Source organism: Delphinus delphis, chromosome 13 (assembly GCF_949987515.2).
Source record: "Delphinus delphis chromosome 13, mDelDel1.2, whole genome shotgun sequence".
Classification (NCBI taxonomy): Eukaryota; Metazoa; Chordata; class Mammalia; order Artiodactyla; family Delphinidae; genus Delphinus; species Delphinus delphis.
In genome coordinates, this window is record NC_082695.1 from 50,659,290 (window position 1) to 50,683,724 (window position 24,435).

Sequence of the window (24,435 nt, forward strand, 5' to 3'; positions counted from 1 at the left end):
GGCTCCGGACGCGCAGGCTCAGCGGCCATGGCTCACGGGCCCAGCCGCTCCGCGGCATGTGGGATCTTCCCGGATCGGGGCACGAACCCGTGTCCCCTGCATCGGCAGGCGGACTCTCAACCACTGCGCCACCAGGGAAGCCCCCACAGTTTTACATTGATTAGAAGATGAGAATAATAGTAGTACCTTCCTTATACCTTGTGTGAGGATTAAATAATTAATGTTAATTCATGTCAAGTGAATAGTAAATGTTTTAAACTATTAAGTAGATGTTTGGGCTTCTGCTTCTTTTACCGATAGGAAGCTTGTGTGCCTGACGCACGGTGAGGCCAAACAAACTGAAATGTCGGGGGTTTGGAGCAGAGAAATGTTTATTGCAGGGCCAAGCAAGGAGAATGGCTGGCTCATGCCCCCTAAACCTTGAAGTTCCTGAAGGGTTTCAGTAAAGCATTTTTAAAGGCAAGGTGAGGGAGGTCGTCACAGGATATGTGATCAGCTCGTGCACAATTCTCTGTGATGCTGAGATAACGGGAGTGAACATTATCAATCCTTAGGTGCCAGAAGGTCTGGGAGTATGTGTTCATGATCATCAAGTAGTTAATTTCTTCCATTTGGTGGTGGTTTTTAGCATCTGAAAAACTCAGGAAATATGCATGAGATACTATTATCTGGGTACTTCAGAGAGGAGACACAGCAGAGGATATGTGGAACAGGTCAGTCCCAGGAAGGCCCCATAGGGTCCTGCTTGGTTACACTTCTGGCTATAATGCACTAGCTTGTAGCAGACCAATACTTCTACCCAGAACACCCAGATAAGGTAGACAAAGGACAAGAAACACGTCTTTGAAGGCACTAGAGAGTTCCCAGGCAGCCAGGACTTGGGAAGCCAAGATCCCAGAGTGGAGGGAGACTTACGGAGGTCATACTCAATGAGTCTGACATTCTTAGTTCTTTTCACCTTGGTGCGTATACCAGTTCATCAATGGCAGGTGCAGAGACTATGAAGGTAAGCAGAAAGTGACTGTGAGGAGGCTGAGAAGTTAAGCGAAGCTACTCTCAGTTTCATAGTGCTGGGGAGAAAAGAAACAGAGATCAGAGCTCACCAAGATACATGGATCCCAATAAACACTCCGTGCATTCAGTTAGGACCCCCTAAAGGTTACACCCTAGAAGTCAGTGTTAACTGAAAACAGGCCAGGCATACAAAGACTGAAACCTAGTTTTGAGTGAGCTCAGTCATTAATTGGATTAAGGTGATCTACAGTTTGTCAGAAGCTAAAGGAAAATCCTCTCTGCAAGGAAGCTATTACCCAGAGCCTTGAAAATTTTTCTTGTAAACAGTGATTGTATTCAATAAAATGTGCCTGGTATATCCAGAGACATGACCAAGGATTGGGGGAAACCATAGAAATATCTATAGGTGATCCAGATACTAGAGTTACCAGATATAATCTCTAAAACTGTTATGAGAAATACATTCAACGAAAGAGGAAAGATGGAGAATTTAAACAAAACAAAACAGGGATGGATATATATATATATATATATATATATAATTAAAGAAGCAAATGGAAATGTAGAAATGAAAAATACAAAAAATTAAGAATGGAGTAGGTGGGTTCACTCTGAAGATTAGACACAGAGGAAGAGAAAATTAATGATGTGGAATGTAGGTCAGTAGAAGATATTAAGATATATGGAGAGCAAAAAAATGGAGAATGCAGAAAAGAGCATGATAGGCATATGGGTCATGGTCTAAAACATATGTATTGGAGCCCTAGAATGGGAGAAAAAGGAGAATGGGCAGAAGCAATATTTGAAGAGATAATGGCCAAGATTTTCTAAAATTAACAAATGACATCAGCCACAAGTTCAAGAAGTGCTATAAACCCCAGGCAGGATAAATACAGGTAAACCACACATAAGCATTTCATAGTAAAACTGATGGAAATTAAAGACAAAATATTAAATGAAGCCTGAGAAAAATAGATTATCTTCAAAAGAGCAACAGTAATACTGGCAGCTGATGTTCCAACTGAAATGATGTAGGCTAGAAGACAGCGGAGTTACAGTTCGTGTGTATAGGCATACATCATTTTTTTGCACTTCATCTTATTGTGCTTCACAGATACTGTGTTGTTGGTTTTTTTAAAATATTTATTTATTTTCCTCATTTTTCTTGGCTGTGTTGGGTCTTAGTTGTGGCACACGGGAGCTTTGCTGAGGCATGAGGGATCTTTTCCTTACGGCACGGTCTGCTTGGGTTTCTCTCTAGTTGCGGCATGCAGGCTTCTCTCCAGCTGTGGCGTGTGGGTTTTCTCTCTCTAGTTGTGGCACGCAGGCTCCAGGGCACGTGGGCTCTGTAGTTTGCAGCACGTGGGCTTTCTTGTTGAGGTGCACGAGCTCAGTAGTTGTGGCGCGTGGGCTTAGTTGCCCTGTGGCATGTGGGATCTTAGTTCCCCAACCAGGGATCGAACCTGCGTCCCCTGCATTGGAAGGGGGATTCTTTACCACTGGACCACTGGGGAAGTCCCGATACTGTGTTTTTTTTTTTTTACAAATTGAAGGTTTGTGACAACCTTGCATTGTCCCATGATGGTGAGTATTTTTTTAGCAATAAAGTATTTTCTAAATAAGGTGTGTACATTTTTTTTCAGACGTAATACTATTGCACACTTAGACTACAGTATAGTATAAACATAAGTTTTACATGCACTGAGAAACCAAAAAATTCATGTGACTTACTTTATTGCAATATTCACTTTATTGTAGTGGTCTGGAACCTAACCTGCAATGTCTCCAAGGTATGCCTGTACTCCAAGCAAATAACTGCTAATTTAGAATTCTGTATCCTTCAAAAATATCCTTTAAAGTAAAGGGGATATGATACCGAAAGCACAAACAACAAAGGGAAAAATAGATAAATTGTACTTCATCAAAATTAAAAGCTTTTGTGCTTCAAAGGACACCACTGAGAAAGTGAAAAGACAGCTCATAGCTTGGGAGAATATTTTTGCAAGTCATATAACCAATAAAGGACTTGTATCTGCAATATGTAAGGGATTCTTACAACTCAACAACAAAATGACAAATCACCCAATTTAAAAATGGACACAGAATTTATGTAGCATTTTCTCCACAGAAGATACAGAAATGACCAATAAATATATGAAGAGATGCTCACAATCATTAGCCATCAGGTAAATGCAAATTGAAACCATGAAATACCAACTCAAATTTATTAAGATGGCTATAATAAAAAACAAAGAAACAAGCACTGGTGAAGTTTTGGATAAATTGGAACCCTCATGCATTGCTGGTGGGAATGTAAAATGGTGTAGCCTCTTTGGAAAACAGCCTGGCAGTTTCTTAAAATACTAAATATAGAGGTCATGTGACCCAGCAGTTCTTCGCCTAGGTACATACCCAAGAGAAATGAAAATATATGTCTATGTTAAAACTTGTACACAAATGTTCATAGTAGTATTCTTCATAATAGCCCAAAAGTGGAAACAACCCAATGTCCCTCAGCTGATAAATGGATAAATCGAATGTGGTATATCCATGTAATGGAATATTATTTAGCAATAAAGGGAATGAAGTACTGATAAATGCTATAGTATGGAAGAACCTTGACAACTTTATACTAATTGAAATAAGCTAGTCACAAAAGACTATTGTGTGATTCCATTTACATAAAATGTTTTGAATAGGCAAATCTATAGAGACAGAAAATAGATTAGTGCTTTCTAGGTATAGAGGGGGTGTGTTTGTGGGAATGAGGAGTTACTACCAATGGGTACATGGTTTCTTTTTGGGGTGGTGGAAACGTTCTAAAATTTATTGTGGTGATGGATGGGCAACTCTGAATATATAAGCTAGGGAATTGTACACTCTAAATGGGTGAATTATATGGTGTGTGAATTATATCTCAAAAAAGCTGTTACAAAAAAAAAAGGACGTGAAACAAACATGTTTCTAGAAAATAGGAACTGAGAAAATTTGTTGCCAATGCACTCTCGCTAAAGAAATACTAAAGACAGTTCTTCAGGCAGAAGGAAATTATCACAGAAGCGCAGAAACATAGGAAGGAATGAAGTACAGAGACCAAAGTAAATATGTGTGTAAATTTAAATGAATATTGACTGCCAAAACAATACTATGTCATAGGGTCCAGAATATACTTCTCAATATGTCAAAAGGTATAGGCCATATTAAAGTGGTCTATTGCCCTTACCTTTTCTGGGAAGTGATAACATTCATTTGTAGTAGGTTCTGTTGAGTCAGGAAGCCATGTGATTATCTCAAGGGTGAATTACTGAAAGAATTAATAAAAGAATATGTACTAGGAATAAATAGAATAACATAAAGAAATAGAAAGGAAATATGGAATAATAAAGAATAGCAGATTAAACCAAAAGATGCCAAGAAAGGAGAAAAAAGGAAATTAGAATGGAGGTCAAATGTAGGTCAAATATTGAACATGTAGATTTGAACCCAAACAATAGCAATCACTTTAGAGTTAACAGACTTCATTAAATACTTTTATTAAAAAACTAAGATTGTCAAGATTGGATAAAAAAACTATATTCTAATTACAAGAGATACATCTTAAATATATGGGTACCAGATATTATAAGTAAAAAACTGGAAGAAGATAAGCCATGCAGCTCTAACCCAGTGGTGTGGTCATACTAGTAACAGATGACATAATCTTTAAGGCAAGAAACATTACTAGAGATAAGAAGAAATCCTGTGGTGCTAAAAGACTAGGAAATTATATTTTCAGTAAGAAGTATAAATCAATCAGTCAATCAAATATTGACAGAATTAAAAGGAAAAATAGAAAAATGTACAGTTGTAGTGGGAGATTAATATACTTCTCTATAGAATAAGCAGATTAAGAGCAATACAGATAGAGGAGATTTGAGAATCTCACTTAACAAACACTGCAGCTGTTGAGTACACTTCCTTGGCATTTACTGGGCCATAAAATAAGTTTCAAGAAATTTCAGGTTCCTACTGTATAGTGCAGGGAACTGTATTCAGTATCCTGTGATAAACCAAAATGGAAAAGACTATGAGAAGTGTATATATATATATATATATATATATATATATATATGTGTGTGTGTATAGCTGAGTCACTTTGCTATACAGCAGAAAGTAAACACAACACTGTAAATCAACTATACTTCAAGAAAATTACAAAAAGAAATTTTAAAGAATTGAAATCTTACAGAGTATATTTTCTGGCCATAGTGAAATTAAGCTAGAAATCAACATTAAAAAAGATGCTAGAAAATTCCTAAATATTTGGAAATTATGTAATACACTTCTAAATAACCCATGGGTCAAAGAAGAAATCCCAGTGGAATTTAGAAAATATTTTGGACTGAAGATAATAAAAATATGACATATCAGATCTTGTGGTCTGTAGGTAAACCTTACTTAGAGGAAAATTATAGTCTTAAATGCACATGACTGAAAGGAAGAAAGACTGAAAACCTTATGATTTTATACAGTAGAAGAAACCAGTATACTAAACACAAAGAATGTGGAAGGAAGGAAATAGCAAAGATAACAGAAACTAATGAGATAGAAAGCAAACTTAATAAACCTACCTAGGGAGACAAAAGACCTATATGCAGAAAATTATAAGACACTGATGAAAGAAATTAAAGATGATACAAATAGATGGAGAGATATACCATGTTCTTGGATTGGAAGAATCAACATTGTGAAAATGACTCTACTACCCAAAGCAATCTACAGATTCAGTGCAATCCCTATCAAACTACCACTGGCATTTTTCACAGAAGTAGAACAAAAAATTTCACAATTTGTATGGAAACACAAAAGACCCCGAATAGCCAAAAGCAATCTTGAGAACGAAAAACAGAGCTGGAGGAATCAGGCTCCCTGACTTCAGACTATACTACAAAGCTACAGAATCAAGACAGTATGGTAGTGGCACAAAAACAGAAAGATAGATCAATGGAACAGGATAGAAAGCCCAGAGATAAACCCACGCACATATGGTCACCTTATCTTTGATAAAGGAGGCAGGAATGTACAGTGGAGAAAGGACAGCCTCTTCAATAAGTGGTGCTGGGAAAACTGGACAGGTACATGTAAAAGTATGAGATTAGAGCACTCCCTAACACCATACACAAAAATAAGCTCAAAATGGATTAAAGACCAAATGTAAGGCCAGAAACTATCAAACTCTTAGAGGAAAACATAGGCAGAACACTCTATGACATAAATCACAGCAAGATCCTTTTTGACCCACCTCCTAGAGAAATGGAAATAAAAACAAAAATAAACAAATGGGACCTAATGAAACTTCAAAGCTTTTGCACAGCAAAGGAAACCATAAACAAGACCAAAAGACAATCCTCAGAATGGGAGAAAATATTTGCAAATGAAGCAACTGACAAAGGATTAATCTCCAAAATTTACAAGCAGCTCATGCAGCTCAATAACAAAAAAACAAACAACCCAATCCAAAAATGGGCAGACGACCTAAATGGACATTTCTCCAAAGAAGATATACAGACTGCCAACAAACACATGAAAGAATGCTCAACATCATTAATCATTAGAGAAATGCAAATCAAAACTACAATGAGATATCATCTCATACCAGTCAGAATGGCCATAATCAAAAAATCTAGAAACAATAAATGCTGGAGAGGGTGTGGAGAAAAGGGAACACTCTTGCACTGCTGGTGGGAATGTGAATTGGTACAGCCACTATGTAGAACAGTATGGAGGTTCCTTAAAAAACTACAAATAGAACTACCATATGACCCAGCAATCCCACTATTGGGCATATACCCTGAGAAAACCATAATTCAAAAAGAGTCATGTACCAAAATGTTCATTGCAGCTCTATTTACAATAGCCAGGAGATGGAAACAACCTAAGTGTCCATCATCAGATGAATGGATAAAGAAGATGTGGCACATATATACAATGGAATATTACTCAGCCATAAAAAGAAACGAAATTGAGTTATTTGTAGTGAGATGGATGGGCCTAGAGTCTGTCATACAGGGTGAAGTAAGTCAGAAAGAGAAAGACAAATACCGTATGCTAACACATATATATGGAATTTAAGAAAAAAATATGTTATGAAGAACCTATGGGTAAGATGGGAATAAAGACACAGACCTACTAGAGAATGGACTTGAGGATATGGGGAGGGGGAAGGGTAAGCTGTGACAAAGCGAGAGAGTGGCATGGACATATATACACTACCAAACGTAAACTAGATAGCTAGTGGGAAGCAGCCGCATAGCACAGGGAGATCAGCTCGGTGCTTTGTGACCACCTGGATGGGTGGGTTAGGGAGGGTAGGAGGGAGGGAGATGCAAGAGGGAGGAGTTATGGGAACATATGTATATGTATAACTGATTCACTTTGTTATAAAGCAGAAACTAAGACACCATTGTAAAGCAATTATACTCCTATAAAGATGTTAAAAAAGAAAGTTGGTTCTTTGAAAAGACTGATCAGTGAATAAAGGACCTCTATTAGAGAAAAAAAAGGGAAAGCACGAATTTCCACTCTTAGGAATGAAAAAGGGGGCACCACTGCAGATCCTCAAGCCACAAAAAGTTAGCTGCTGTCTTTAGGTTCTCCAGTGCACTTGTGGGACTTCAACCACCATGTTTTTATTCATGCCCAAACCCACAACTCTATTTCTCTATTCAACACCTCCACTTGTTATAGACATAACATCTTAAAAACAAAAATCCCAATTTTATCCTATCTCCCTGCCGCCAACAACTTTTTCTATGTTTCCCATGTTGGTAAATGGTAGCACCATTTATTAATTTGCTGAAGCAAGACACTCTCAAGCAAGGATGCCTCCACATCTTATCAATCACCAAGTCGTTCTGACTTTTCCTTCTTCCCTTCCCCTCTTTCCCTATATTACCCCTCTCTCTTCTTTTCTCTCCATTTCCACTGCTTCCACTATTGTCCAAGACACCTTCAAATCGCCCCCCCCCCCATTCTTGCAGTGGCCTCTTCATTTGTCTTCCCCCTTCCGTCATCATACTGCAAAGCTGATCCTGCATGCATCTGTTTACAACCAATTTCACGACTTCTCGTTGCCTTAGAATCAAGTCTAAAATCTGCTGTGGCCAGGAAGACTCCCTCTCCGGAGCCCTTGGCCTGCCTTCGTTTTGTATCTCAACTACTCATACTCCTTCTGTGTCAGGGCTTTTATATCCATCATACTTCAGCTCCCTGATCCCTGCACTCCTTCCCCAGTGAAAATAAGAACAGAAATAGGAAAGGTGACTAACTCCTTGCCCTTATTTCCCTGTTTGGTGGTTGGTCCTATCCACAGCCCTGAAGCCTGGTCTGTCATGCTAGGACATAGCACAGTGCCTGGCACAGAGAAGGTGGACAGGAAAGCATTATTCATCTGAATGAGTGAATGATAATAGATTAAGGATAACACTGAAACTTGGTGCTGACACTGTTTTTCAACTTGACTGAAAAGAAACAGGAAATGGAAAAAGGTACGTGTAAACGCAAGTAAATATAGTTCAGCCTTTTCAAGAGAGAAAGTTAATGCATTTTTGGTTATTTATTTAATGATAGAAAGGCCCTTTAAAATAATCCAAATATCTCCCAGATTATCACACCCACTCAGCTTAAGCTCTTAATGGGAGGAAACTTGCCTTTTGTCTTTCTTGCAGAATTTGGCAGAGGTCTTTGCCTTTGGTTGGTGAGCTGTGCAATTTTGTTGACTTAAATAGAAGTGTGGGGCTTGATTTGGAAACTGCCTAAGTCAATTTCAGGACATTACTTCTCTCCCTGAGGTTGCTGGCCATAAACAACATAACTTGTAAAAGGTTCCTGAGGAAGTAAAATCCAACCGCTTTCGAAGTAAATACATTCATATTTTTTCATAACCCATATATGCTAGATCTTCAAAAATATCCTTGACCTTGACCCTAAAACATTTATTAAGTACCATGATATATTCGTTGTTCCGAAGAGGCTCAATGGGCCCCGAGAGATTTAGAAGTTTAAATATGATTTGTTGAGATTAGCCAACAGGACCGATTTCTTCTGATATCATGTGAGTCAGTTTCATTTGGTCTTTTTCGAAAGAAAACTGACCAAGTGTTACTTTTATTTTTAAAGTATGTAAAATCACACCTTTGTAAGAAACTGTTCACTTTTTATTGTGAAGTGTGTTAGTACATGTGAAGGGGGTGAATGTGGATGGTGTGTATAGTTTGAAGGATGACGAAATGAGCACCATGTCCTCACTGCCCGTCTTAGGAAATGGCGTGTGTGCCCTCCACCTTGTCCCTTGGCAGTGGCACTTATGGGATATGGGGCAACCGAAGCCCACAAAAGCTTGAATGGCTGAGCCAGGGTTTTATGAAGGTTTTATTAAGAATTATGAAAGGGACATGCGGCCCTGCTTTTTGGAAAGCTCTCTTTCCTGACTCATTTTGCTTGTCAGCTAAGTCCAGTCTGTAGTCCTGCTGCCTTTAGAAGGAACCACCAAGTTGAGGGAAGCCATAAGCTACATGACTGCCTGGCGACCAGAGCACGACTGGAGGAGGATATGGTGTAGCTCTCTTAGAACGGACCGTCTGACGCGCTCATGGCCTGTGTGCTGCTCTGCGAGTGGGATGAGCCTGGATTGGGGGCACTCAGAGTGCCCACAGTGAACCCGGCCCTGGAGCAAGATGGGGCCCACAGCAGGGCTTCACTTCCGAGCCAGGAGCGGGGCCAGTGCGGGCCCTGCACTTGCAGGTGCTGTTTTGAAAGTCTTCATACTTTTTAACCTTTGAATGTGCATTTTGTATGATGGGACAATGGAACATGCTCTGAGGGCTTAGAGCCACAACTCATGCGGGGTTTCACCTGCTGCTGCCTCCTTGCGTCCACGGGAGGGCTTTGCCGCTGGCTGCTCCCCAGCTCCCTGGGGCTCCAGGCTTTTCTACCCAGCAACTGCTGCTGGCCTCTGTCCCTGGTGGGGCTTGGGCTCTGGCCGGGGCAGAGCCAGGCATGTATGCTCTGTGGCGTCTGAGGGCTGGGCATGGTGCTGGCATTCCTGCCCCGAGCTGGCAGTGTCATAGTGTGTTCAGCGGCACCTTGGTGGGTGAGCCTCTCACCCACCGCTGATCCAGGTACGGAGCACTTCGAGTGTGAAATTGCAACCCCTGGGGGGCCGCCTGTCTGCTGTGGGTGGAGGAGGCAGGCTCAGGGGAAGTGGAGATTGACTTCAAGCAACAGCCATGAAAAGTGGCCCACAAATCTGTGGGTCTGCTGGGCAGTTCTGCTTTGGGCCAGTTTGGCTCATAACTGCTGGCTCCCTCCTGTGTCTGTCATCAGCTGGTGGCTCATCTGGAGGCTTGGTGACCCAGAGTGGCCTCGCTCAGCGGGTGGCAGTTGGCAGGCTGTTGGCAGGGGCAGCGGGAGCGACCAGGTACCCTGGAGGCTGGCTAACCCAGGCTTCTTCGTGTGGTGACAGAGTTCCAAGAGCAACAGGAGAGCCCGGCCCTAGTGAGGAAGTGCCTCTCAAGTCTCTGCTGTGTCACATTTGCTACCATGTTGGCCAGAGCTAGACACAGGCCGGCCCAGATTCCAGGAACAGAGAAAGAATCCACCTCTTGATGGAGGGAGCTGCAAAAATTACATGCAAGGGATGTGGATGGAGGGATGGGAGGAACCCATGAAATGACATAAGCAAATGGCATTTATTTTAGGTTTTTTCTTTTAAAAATCAGCATATATTTTCCCACTTCTGAACTCTTACCAAAATGAGCTTAACGGATAGACCTCATGTATATTTATGGGACAGTTCCGTGCAAATCTATTTCAGAGTTCCACAGAACTTTATTGCCTAGACTAAGGATTATTCTAGACCTGCTGCCAAACCCAGATAATCATTAAACCACCCAGAAACACGCCACTTCACCGGATTAAGGAAAGAAAAGCATGTATAAGTTGAGGCGTGACATCAGCCTTGTTTCAGATATTGTTCCTCCCCAGGATGGTGAGTCTGCCATTTCCTTTTGAACGCACTGTCTTTGTAGGAACTGTCAGGAAAACGAGTGACCTTGTCCAGGCTGTCTGCCAGGAGCGGAGGGCTCTTTCCATGTCCCCAGAGATCGAGGGCCCGTTTAATGGTTTGTTTTGACCCGGAGGAGTGGCACAAAATATCAAAGTATTTGGAAGGGTCCCTCATGTGGCTCTGTGACTGACCTCCTCCCCAGCACCCTGTCCCCCCCCCGCCCCCACCCCGATTCCTGGCTACAGGTTCAGAGCCTGCAACCTGGTCCTCCAGCCACACCACTCTCACTGCCCCTCACCTACCCTAACCGCTCTCCTGTGATCGTCCTGCCATGTTATCTTCCGCAGGACTTCTGGCTTTGTCTTATGTCCTGAAGTGCCTGGCAGTGTCCTGGCCACCGAACCCAGGGCCAAGAAAGGAGTGCAGGGGACGTGCTCCCAGGGTATGAGGGTTGACACGAAAATCACTGGAGTCAGGAAATTCCAGGGCCCTTAAGTCATTCGGCAAGACATTTGACATGAAAGGCCCAGGGAGGGGATCAGGTTGCCTCCGTGTCAGTAGGAATTGAGGTTCCCGTCAGGAACTGGTCTGGCAGGGAGGTGTCTGAGTCCTTCACTCTGTAGGCAGAGTCTGGACAGTTCTGTCCAAACCTTTCTAATAAACAGATTGGAATGAACCGCCACTCGCTGCCTGTTCCCATTGTTGTTGCGTTCTTTCATAACTGTTACTTAGTTGTCCCTGACAAGACTGAAGACTGCACTTGGCGTGTACCTATCAATTTGTTTCTAACAATGATACCTAAAGCCGAACCCCAAAGTGCTGAGGGGATTTCACTCTTTGTGTGTCAGTCCAGCCAAAGAGCCCTGTATTCCTACTCTTTGGCTCATGTGATGGTTTAAATATTAATCGTGTGTGTCTGGGGTGTAATGACGGCAGGGCTCATGTTGTGGAACGGAGCGGGCAGTGTGTGTTTGTTTGTTTGGTGTCTTTACGGGCTGCCTGTGTTGCTGGGACCCCTTCGTGCCCACATGCCCCGGCTCGCTAAGGGGGTCAGTGTCTGACCTTGCCCCCTTCCTATAGGCATACTTGAGGATCCCCCCACACCTCCTGAGGGGTTAAAAGGCACAGAGTCATCGTCCCTCTTTTAGTTGAAGGACTTGTACAAATTGCCCAACTGTTAATTAGGGAGGTAGGGTTGTGACACCTGGCTTAGGAAGTCAAGGGAGCCTTTCTCCTGGCAGGGGGATGGGGCCGTTTTATAGAGGATGCTTGGGTCTCCGGAGGCTGTGGCTGCTAATTATAGCAGAAGGAATATAACTGAGGATGAACTTTCACACATTTGGACGGTTGGCTTAAATGACTTTTTATGCTCCTGTGTTCTATTGGTGTGTCATACTTTCTTGACAAAATGATCTTTGAGGGAAGGAAGCGTCTATGTGTTCCTTGGTGCCCAGCCCGGGCCTGACATATAATTTTGTTAAAATTGAACTATGGAAGTGGCATAGTTAATGATGCCCTGGCTGTGAGGAGAGGGATGATGAGAACAGGCAGTTCTGCTAAGGTTTTGGGATTCTGTGGTCAGCAGGCTGGGGACACGGTAGGGCTTCCTGCTGTGATTTGGGGCCGCCGGTGGCATGTGGAGGCAGATGCTTGGCGCGCCAGGGTGAGCAGTGAGGCAAACCAGATATTCGCCCCAGCGGCTGGGGATCAAATCAGAAGCTATGGGTGGAGATGATGTGGAAAATAAACACGGCTTCCAGTAAGGATGGGGCTGTATCTGCTGGCCCCAGTGATCCACCTCTGCCCCAACTGAGGAGAAGAGCGTAGGGCTGGGGGGTGGTGGGGGCTGAAAGCCCGGGACAGGGTCGCTCAGGCTTCCATCTGCTCCCTGCTAGTCTCCCCTTGAGGCGCCTCAAGTTCATGACCCAGGAGGGCCAGAAGCAGCGTGTGCTGGGGCTGGCCTGGGTGGCTCGAAAGGGCTGATCAATAAATCTCAGGAATTTTGTTCAATATAGCCATTATTAAAAGTTAAATTATCCTGCATAAATGTATAACGAATAAAAGTTACATTAGAAACAAAGGTAAAGGAGGTATATGTATATGTATAGCTGATTCACTTTGTTATGCAGCAGAAACTAACACACCATTGTAAAGCAATTATACTCCAATAAAGATGTTAAAAAAACCCCAGATATTTATAAAAATAAACAATTAAAAATAAAAAACCCAAAAAACAGATATTTATAAAAATAAACAGTTATAAAAAAAGAAACAAAGGTAAAAAGTATTCAAATATATGTACATATATATGTATAACTGAATCACTTTGCTCTACACCTGAAGCTAACACAACATTGTAAATCAGCTGTACTTCAATAAAAAAAAAATACTCAAAACATGTCACTGCCTAATTGTTTCATTACATTTTTCTGCTACCTATGCTTGGGAGGTTACTTACATCTCCTGGATCTGTATGATAAAAATACTATATGCTGGTGAGCTGCTGTGTAACTTTTTTTAGCTCCACGCTCAGTGACTTCGCGGTGGTAGCTTGAAACGGGCCATGGTGGAATATATATACCACATACACATGCACATCCTGCCTCTCTACACCACAGCAGTACTTCCTCTTGGACTCGGTCCTCTCTGTCTGGCCTGAGTGTGGACCACAGCCTCAGAATGCCTTCGACCCCCTAGTGGGGAAGCAGAAACTTTTTATCCAAAAGCTTCTTTCTTTGGACTTTCTTTGGACTCAAACATTTCCAGGGATGGAGACAAAAGAAATTGTTATGGCTTAAAGGGCTTTTGTTATCCCCATCTGCTAGTCTGTTGATTATATGTGGGATTAAAAATGAGCAGAAGTGTTGATACTATCAACAGAACGGACCACATAAGCTTTATTAGTTGAAAATGTCAATAGGAGTTAAAAGCAAGGATGAGCTGCAGTGATTACAGCTCTACTTACACATGGTCCAGTGTACATGGTAACGGGTTCCGTTTCCAGTGGAATTTTCCACCTAGCAATGATAAAAGTCTGATTTCAGCCCGCAGGAGACCCTTAGCCCAGGAGACGCCTTCTGCAGGAAATCCTTCCTGTCTGCTGCTTCCGCAGGCAGGGAAGCCAGCTCCCCTGTGTGTTGCCCCCAAACCCTGGGCACACCTCTCGTACCACAGCACGGTGAGTTTGGCCAGTTTGGTCTCTGCTTTCTCAGATGGGATGATCCATCTGTAAAATGCCAGTCAGGAATGCTGACCCTCACCAGCACGCCTTTAATAGTTTGTTATTAGAGAAATAAAACAAGTGAATCAAATAGGATTAACCCCTTCAAGTGATTTAACTATTTCTTACAAATAATAAAGAACAAATTCCTTTCATTCTGTTGAGGATAACCAGAAACACGGAACTGCGGGGTTTCTGCAAGAATTAGCAGCTTGTTATAGATGCTGATTCTGGACAAGTTGACAGTCTGCGTTTCTCTTGTTGAGGATAATAAGCAAAGCTTTTCTATCAAAGGAGACTAATTCCTTGTTTGAAATCTCACTTACACCAGGAGGATTATCAGGCCTTTACCTAGATGTTTTGAAGCGGCCACGTATTTGCCTCCACTTTTCCTCAATCTCCTGGCATTTTGGAATAAGAGCCTTAACTCACCCAAGTGGATGAATAATCAGAGCTGTCCTTACAGCCTGAGAAACGAAGCATGAAGTTAGACACTTGGATTTCCTTGTAATGTTAATCTTTGATAAAATTACTTTCCTGTAGTTTTAAGTGTATTGGTTTTTCTAAATGTCATATAATGCCACAAAGGCTCACGTCTTGCTCTTGTCACTGTCCAGGATGGGTCAGTGGAGGCTAGGCAGCAGAATGCTCTCTTCCATGCAGTGATTCAGGAACCTGAGCTGTTTCTCTCCAGGGTCTGTCGGTTTCCAGACTTGGGAGTCTTCTCTGGCTCCTCTGCATCTAGCCACAGACACGAGAAGAAAGGTGGATGGTTCTGCAGGGGTGTTATGGCCAGGCTGGTTGGGACCTTTCTTTCCTTTCACTGATATTCCAGTGGTCAGCACTCAGTTACATGGTAGTAGCCCAACTACAGGCCTGGGATATGTGATCTCTGTTCCCAGGGGGAAAAGGGAATGGGGTTGGTAAATACGTGGAGTTACCTGGGCCACACCAGAACACTCAGATGACATAAGCTGTGTTTTGAAAGCATATTTTCAAGTCCTTAGAAGGTCTCTGGCCATAGAGAAGATGCAGAGCATAGTGGTCAAGAGCATGACCTGGACTGAAATCACCTATATCCAAATCCCAGCTCCACCATTTATCAGATGTGACATTGGGCAGGTAACTTAGTCTCTCTCTGTGCCTCAGTTTCCTCATTGTAAAATGGGGATACCAAAAGAAGTGAAGAGTTTGTGTGAGAATCAAATGACGTAACATATGTAAAGTGCTTAGAATTATGAATGGGATGTAATTAACAATATATAAGATTTGTTAAATAAGTTTTCGAAAAATGAGGCTAGTAACAAAGAGACCTAAGGTCCTCTTTGGTGTGTTGTAATTTGGATATATTGTCATTCAGATGGATAATGTTTCCTTTTGTTCAATTGTAAAAATGTTTATTGAGCGACTATTAATTATAATGGCCCAGGTATGACCAAAGACTCTGAATAAGTAGGCTTCTCGCTGAGTCAAAGGAAACAGCATGTTTTCTCCACCAGATTTGCCTTTTAAGCTCTGTGTCTCTCAATCAGTGGTCCCATCGGCATCTTGGTTTCCACTCCCCAAATCCATGGCTTCCCCTGGGCCCCTCAGAGTGGAAAGTGGCGTTAGCCCAGTGCCTGGTACTTCTCTCCCCTGTCCACGTATTGGGCGCCCTGTCAATATCACTCCCTTAGTAGGTGCCATTTCTGTCTACCTGTTTTGCGGTTTGCTGCCAATCTATTTGTACGAACATGCTACTTCTTCCAGTTAGGATCCAAATTTCAGAATAATGCTGGATTTTAAAAAACACATGAGGGCAACCTGATGTGATTTCCCTGTACAGATCCCCATCCCAGGAGCAGGCTGGGCATAACAGACTCTTTCTCTTGCAGCTAGATGACTGCACGCTGCAGCTCTCCCACAACGGCACCTACCTGGACTTGGAGGCCACCCTGGCCGAGCAACGGGACGAGTTAGAAGGCTTCCAGGATGACACTGGGTAAGAGCGACAACTGTCCCTCCCAGCTGGTCCCAACTTTCCACGAAATGGGGGGTCACTGAGGCCTTAAAATATCTTGGAGAAACCACCATAGCTTTGACCTTGTCTTCACTCACAGTCACACAGAAAGAAGGGAGATGCAAGTGATTCACCAGTAGTAACTGCAGACCCTTTTGAATTGGAGTAGCTCTTCTTGATGAAGCTACTCAGGAGTAGGAAAATTTCTGGTGTAGTTTAATTAAGCACATGGTATTTAATAGTCTGTTTTTTTTTTTAAACCAAATATACTTAAATTAGTACTTTCCAAATTTTAGTGGATTGACAGCTGTTTTATATATTGTTTTTAACGATCAATTACTGGATATTAAGTTTTCTTGACAGATGCCTCTGCAGATCATTTTATACTGTATCATCTTTTGAATTCACCACTGTGGAGAAAATAATTCTTAATTATGTTAATTAACATCAAGTTACTTTTAGCTTACATATAGGATTGCTTAATATTTCTGATTGCTGTGAGTCTGAATAAGGCAGTCCACATAAAAAATCAGAGATGTGTACAGAAAGCAAAACCACGGTAGGAATATTGTCATACACTTAGCCATTCCCCTATTTATTAGATGATTTTTTCTAGTAATTGTTTTATCCTTTTCCAGATTTTTTAAACTTTTCACGTTGAGATGATTTTTAACTTCCAGAAGAGTTGAAAATAAAGCACTGATATTTCCCAAATACACTTTACCCAGCTTCCCGTAGTGTTAACATATTACATAACCATGGCAAATTTGCCCAAACCAAGACATTAATATTTGTAAGATACTGTTATATATTTACTAGATTATTGAAATACTGTTTGGATGGGGGCCCCCCACCTCCCTTTCTATTCCTCATTCATCCAGAGCCAAGTTTATCTCTGATTTTATCGCCTTCCTCCTTAGACACCTTCAGAGGCTCCCCGTTCCTTTCCAAATAATGCCCAGCCATCTTCATCGGTGTCCAAGGACCTCCCCAAAATTTGTTTTGAAGCTACCTTGCCTGACTTAAAAATATATTACAGTCACATGAATATTATCTGAGACTGCTGATTTTTCATGAATGGCTCAAAAAAAGGAGGCAAAATGGGAAGCTTCTTAGTGTTTGTTTCCTACCTAACACCAGTGTGTACCGATGACTTCCTGAGTTTCCCCTGCTTTAACATCCATCACAACTTACGGTCTTTTCTCCCTTAATTGTCCCTCTTTTCTGCTACTGAAACTCTGCTAGGTCAGAACTGGGCCTGTCTGAATATCCAGCCTAGTGTTTTCTCAGCATGTTATAGGCACTTAGTGAGCACTGGTGGCCAGGTGAATGGCAGGGTCCCAGAATGTATTCCTGAATGGCATGAACTTGAGCACCAAGACCAGGGTCCTTGGTAGGAACCAGGCAGGTTCTCTGAGGATGCCCCTCCTGTCTCCTGAGTGGTTCCAAGGGCCACAGAAGACCCTGGAAACTGCCATAGGCTGTACACACGTGAAGCGTATCATTATTAAGTCACGTCAGATTCTACTCATCATCATTTAAAAAATTGACATTATAAGACTGATAGATTTGAGGAAATCCATTGCTGTAGTTTTTACAAAGTACTTGATAATGACATCCTTTTATTTAACATGTCAGCATTCAGGCTGGATGACAGTCTAATGGGATGACTTCATGTCTCATTGGTCAAACAGATCCCAGGAGTGTTATGAGTAGATCACTGCCGATTTGAAAAATGTCTCTAGTGGTGTTGTGCTTGAAGACCATGACCTGTTTGATATTTTTTCTTTCTTAACAAAACTTGACTGGTTTGGAGATGGCAGCTTAGGAAAAAAGTGTTAATATATTAGATAACAGTATCAAGAGTTAAGAGTGGAAGAAAATAAAGCTTTATGGAGCACCTGCTATGCCACCCACTGTGTTAGGCACCTTATTTCACAGTATGTTTGTTTAATAGTTCATTCTGTTAATATCACAAACATGGAATTGGATTTTATCGTCTCCATTTTTCATTTGAAACTACCGAGGGCCAGGAGTTAAATCACACGTCCAGGGAGGCAGAGCCGGTAGATGGCGGAGCCACGTTTGAACACAGGTGTGACTGGTTCCCAAGTCTGTGATCCTCCTCCGTCCCAGGAGCTTCTGGGAAATGGCATTTCAGGTTCTCCTGAAGATGTACATACGTACCGGTGGGGACATACGGTTGGTTCCTGCAAGGACATCCTCAGTTCCAGGCTGACACACTGGCTCTAGCTGCAGTAGCACCCACCGCAGGGTTGCTCCGTCACCTGGCCCTGACGCTACAGCTCGCACTGTCAACTCCAGTGTCCAGATGCTGGAAGTCCCTTTGCGGCCGTTCCTGAAGAGCCAGGGAGCCCGCTGCAAGCTACCTGGAGTGGATCCTGGGGCATTCCTTCTCACTTTGTTCCCTTGTGAACTATCACCTGGCCAGCCATGGGTTCATCTGACAGATGCAGCCTTGATCACATTTCTGCACCACATTTCCACCAGCACGGGGTGCTGGGGAAACGAATTATGGCAAGATGAGAAGGCAGGACTCACGATGTGGGAAACTGCAAACAGGGGAAGGTGACCCAAACGATGTCGGGTAGCCGCACATTTGACTGCTGTGTCCCAAACTCACCCCAGACTTTGAAATAGTCTTCATTTGTGGGACCCACCCTTTGTCCTCTGGCACGTACTCAGCGTGATATTCTTCTGTGTCTGGAAGAATGTGAAGAATCTACCTCTACTGATCTCTGGTGGGGAGATCCCCCGTCCCTGGCCTGGGTTGCAGAAGACACGCCAGGATGGTGCTGTCCGGCATTGCCGGGTCACCCTAGCGATCCCCAGGTCATTTACCAGCACTGGGCACTGGTGGCCCATGGCAAGTTACTGGGAGCTGGCTGGAAGCAGCCTGCCGATGGAGATTTCCTGCACAGGTGGCAGGTGTCTGGGCACATCTGCAGTGCCACTTGCACTGAGTGTCCCTCCTAGGTCCTCTCCTAGAAGCGTGGCACTTGGCGAAGTCTGTGTGCTTGAGAACTCATGTCTCCCTCGAATGGGAGTTAAATTATAATTTCTTCCTAGTTAAGAATTGCCCTGTCGAGGAATGAAAAGGGCAAATGAAACCATTCTTTCTCTTGATGTTTTGGTGTAAATTATAGGAAAATACCTGCTCATGTTGTGGCCATCTCATGAAGACGGGTGGCAGGCTGTATGGAGATGGTGGTGGTGTTGGTACAGTGTGTTCTGAGTCCGTTTTCCTTGTGGAGGAGTTGGTTTCTTTGTTCTTGTCCAATATGCTGCTCTTTTATGCCGGACTAAAATTTAACTTACCCCTTGTTTAGAAGGATCACTCAGACTATAGCTAGTTGGAGAAGAGGAGAAAGACCTTCAAAAGTAGAAGGACAAAGCAATTATTATGCTAGCAGAGTAGGGCCAGGTCTGTTTATTGCCTTCCAAAGCCAGCGAAGTTAGCAGGCACAGCAGGGTACAGCGGAAGCCAAAGCCCCTGGGTTATTATTCCCGACCCTGCCGTCGTGGGACATTGGGCAAGCCACTTTACCTCTGATGGGAGTTTATAAAATTTATTTATAAAATGAGGACAATATTAACCAAGCCCACTTCCCTCCTTGTATGAGCAGGGATCCCACCAGGGTCTCTGTTGCCCAAGCAGAGCGTAGCAGAGAGCAGTGCTGCACGGTGGTTAGGGACATGGGCTTTGCAGTTAGTCTTACGGCTGTGTGGCCATGGGGATGTTACTTCACCTCTCCAAACCTCAGTTTCCTTGTAAGTGGGGTAATGTAATCATAATACTGCCTCCTTGGGTTGTTGCAAGGTAAAATGTGATGATTTTATCTCAATGTAAATAGGTAAAATGCGTCTAAAACATTAAGCTGGTTCCCAGCATGTAATACAAACCCCAAACTAGTAGCCCTTGCTATAATTACGGTCAGAATTTGAGATGATACACTGAAATGGGAATCACCAGATTTTAGACCTGGGATGGGGTCTATGCAGGTCCATCACTGGGAGATCTCATTGCTTTAGTTGAGAAAACCAAGGTTGGAGACTTACCCACAGGGCAGAGCTGGGCCAGATTCTACCTCCCCAACCCCCCACCCCCGACCTTTCTGCTTAGTCCCACCCTCACTGCCTCTGAAAGGAAACCGGAGCACAGGGAACTGTCACAGAGAAGTGGGGTTAGAGGTTAGCTCTGAAGGTGACAGAGTGGGGCTTTGCAAAGGTAGCAAGGACAGCAGGTTGAGGTGTGGTAGAGCTCAGAGTGGGCCTGAGAAGCACGGGCCTTCAGGGATGCTGTGAGGACCAGTGTGGTTGTTGGACGGGGTGTACGCATCCCCAGGTGCTCCTGACCTGGAGTACCTCAGGGCGCTCACCTTTTCCTCGGCTTGACTCCCCTCGGGCCTGCGCTAGAGGGTCAGCGCTGAGACAGTGCTTATCTCTGATCTTCCTCACCCCGCCACCCCCATTCCTGTCCCCACTGCGTTAGGTAGAGGTGGGGAAAGTCAGATGAAAACCTGTGGAGTGGGGTGGGTGGAGCCACAGTGGGAGGCTTGTGGCTCAGAGATGAAGGATGTGAAGCCTGGACGTGGGAAGGGCTGTGAGGAAGCCCATTCGCAGGGGCAGGTGGGCGCCGACCCCGCCAGCCTTGCAGTGGATGTGCTTGGAGGGACGAAAGGGTTTGGGGAGAGCTCTGGTTTGATTCTTAGACACCTAACTTCTCAGCCTGCAGCTCATGAGCGCCGAGGATCCATGTGTGTGTGTCGGGGGGCAAGAACCCCTGAGATTTCTGCAGTTTGTGGATATGCAGGGCTTTGGGGTGGAGAGGGGTTTCAGAGCCTTTCATCAGATTCTCAAAAGAGTTCTCTACATTCCAGATGTCAAGTTTGAAGGAGTAAGAAGTCGTTTTCCCTTCTTACTGTCTGATACAATAGTTAACCTCATCCAGTCACATCTCTGTCCGGTTTCCTCTGCATCTGGACCTGGTAGAATGGGAAATCACCTAAAATACATTTTAAACCTAAATCTAAAAGCCAGCTGAACTCAGAGAACCAAACTGAACAACAAACAAAAAACCTGGACAAAAGAGAGATTCTGGTTAGGGTGTGGATGGGACGCAGGGAAGGGTCTCCCCCCACTTTTCCTCGTAAGTGATGATCTGCAGCTGAGAGCGCAGGTGTGTTGTTGTCTGAGGCTCTTTTGGCAAATCATCGAAGGATTAAGCGTCTCCCGTCTTCTCAGTGCAAGGCTAACTCTGCCGACCACCAAGCCCTGCTCCGGTCATGGTGGATGAGAGAACTGGCCCTTTTCAGACAAAAGGTGCCCTGTGGGGCAGCGGGGTGGTTCAGTGCTGAGCTTAGCAGAGCAGCCCAGAGGCCCCTGCACACCTGCTCCGGGTCAGTGCTAGGCCAGTGCCTTCAAATACCCTGGGGGAAAGCCGCTTAGGAATGCCCGGACAAGACAGATGAGCTTCCGTGCTGAGTGGACAGTGGAACTGGCATGGCTCTAAGTTCCTTCAAATGCCAGATTGTATGACAGGACAAAGATGGAGTCAAGTAGGAGTGGTGGAGCCCACGTGGGCGCTTGGCTCTATGGTGTGGGTAGGAGTCAGAAGAGGACTGGCCTGCAAAGAAGGAGCCCTCACAGAACTCCTCCAGTAACAGGGAGGGCGGGGTGAGGGGACAGAACCTTGAACAGGGAGGCTGCAGTCGGTGTGGCCCACTGTGATGGGGGAAGGGAGTGACCTAATGGGTCTGAACCTGGTGGCTGAGGAAGGCGGGTGGACTGGGGCCTGGACCATTGGGGGAATCTGGAGATGTGATACTAGTTGAGCAGAGAGAAACAGGAGGATAAAATGGACACATGCCATTAGGTGGATAGTGTGTGGACGGTGGACTACTTAGAGAAGTAGTGAGGTTACGGGGGGCAGTTTGGGGAGGGGGAGAAGAGGTTTATACATGTTATTCTGAGGTTATGTCAAGCCACGCTCAAGGTGCAAGGTGGCCAGGTGAGAAAGATTGGCCTGGCACTCAGGTGAGAAACATCAAGGACCAGCGAGACTGGAGGTGACCCCTTGGAGGAAGGGAGTTGAAAACCTAAAACTTCTCTGAAAAAATGAAGTCTGTTTAAAAAAAGAGGTAGATAATTAGGCTGTTTTGAAGACAATATGTTGATTACAAGATGCTCTTAGGAACCCAGCCTCCTTTTACCTTTCTACTCCGCCAGCCTGATGACGTAGCTTTCATCTCTCATGCTTCATCATAGTTACAGTATGGCTGCTCTCCCTCCAGCATCTCAGCAGGGCAGGAAGTCATGTGTTGGTTAGGGTATAGTTTTCTCTGATGTAACCGATAGATTCCAAATTGTGGAGTTTAAATATAAAGGTAAAAATTTCTTTGTTGTGTAAGAGTCGAAATATAGACAACTTTCCTTGGACTGGTAGAGCAGCCGTACCGTCCTGAAAATGAGAATCCCATCTCTGTGTCCAGAGTGATGGCTTTACCTTTTCCCTTCTCATCTGCACCCCAGCTGCCAGGAAGAAGGAAGTGGACATAGGGGGTGAATGTCCCTTCTGTGTGCACATAGCTTTCAGTCACATGCCATTGTCCAGAACTTAGGTCCATGATTATACCATGAATTTTGGGCTTGTGTCCAGCCAACCCTCTACCTTTATTACTAAGGGTATGAGGTCCCTGCCTTAGATGGGAAGAGTGAAGAACAGATGTTGGTGCCAGCTGGGTCTGCCCCCTTTAGAGAGTTTTTCCAGAACCTCCACCAGCAATTTCCATCTGCAGTTCACTGGAGAGAACTGTGTCATGTGGCCACTCTTAGTAGCCAGGGAGACTGGAAAATATAGTTTTAGGTGGGTACACTGTCACCCCAAACAAAATCAGCTTCTCTTTATAAGACAGAAGGGGGAAATGCATATCGGTGGGTAACTGGCAATGTCTGCCTCAGCAAGGAGAAAATTTCAAAGAAGGGGCAGTTAAGAACACTATGCCATGGAGAAATCAAGTTGTGACAGTACCCAGGCAAGGCCAGGGGTGTAGTAAGGAGGAGATTTGTGGTGTCCTTGGGGAGAGAGGAAGCAGAAGAGTAGTGGGGTGGAGGCAGGTGGAGATAGGTCAAGGGGAGAATGTGGGGCTGAGGAGGAGAGACAGCAGGATTGCGTAGGAGCTGCGAGTTGTGAATGGGTTGAACAGAGGCTTCATTCCCACTAGGAGAGACCTGAGGGGGAAAAGCTAAAACTGTAACACTCTTAGAAGAAAACAGGAGTAAGTCTTCGTTTCTTAGATATGACACCACAAGCACAATATTATCCTATGTTGCAGACAAGGAAGCTGAGGCTCACAGAGGCTAAGTAACTTGTCCAGGATCACATAGCTGGCTTCAGAGTTTAGCTTTTCACCACTACTATCTCCTAAGGGAGACCAGAATGCATCTGGAGGCGAATGTAGTGGCAACCAGCTCTCTTGGACTTCGAGCTTCTGAGCAAATTAATCTTCACTAGTACTCTCCTTTTACTAGCTGATGACTGGTCCAAATCCTCTTCATTCCTCAGGCAGAGCATGGGCTGAGTCTCACAGTTTCAGAAGCTGACCAAGAGGAAGCTTATCCTGGGGCAGCTGCTGGGGGGCCCTAATCTCTGCTTCTGCTGCATTGTCCAATGTATGTTTTCTACTGTTGACTGAAATCATAGTTTAGTTCTAATTTGAGTGGAGAAATATTTGGGGGCATCGATTCTGCTGTTGATTGCAAGAAAAAGTCTTCAAGCCTTTGGCTCCATGCCACTCAATAAAATAATGTAAGCACTTGTTCTTACATTACGAAGACTTTGTATGTTATTTTTATAAAAATATTTTCTTGAGAGACAGGGACAGGACTGAAACACATGGGTTCAGAACCAACAGACTTGGTTCTGTGGTACTTGGTTACACCAGATCTTTTTCCCAAGGCCATAGACATTATTGCAGGAGAAGCTCAGGTGTTCTGAGAAACCGGGAAGTTGCAGGAAGTTCCTTCAGCGATAGTGCCATCAAGTCCCTGGCATGTGTGCCTCGGCTGGAGTCTCCTTGAACTGAGCATCTATTTTAGTCCTCTCATCACTTGGGTAGCATTGACCTTGGGTATGGG

General features: G+C 44.0%; 1 protein-coding gene across 1 annotated transcript in view; it reads left to right on the plus strand.

The window, feature by feature from the left end:
- FHOD3 (formin homology 2 domain containing 3) overlaps positions 1-24,435 on the plus strand; it is a 493,214-nt gene that overhangs the window by 44,055 nt on the left and 424,724 nt on the right. The window contains exon 2 of the mRNA XM_060029530.1: positions 16,154-16,260. Within this exon, the coding sequence (XP_059885513.1) occupies positions 16,154-16,260 (107 nt within the window). The remainder of the gene's footprint in view (positions 1-16,153; positions 16,261-24,435) is intronic.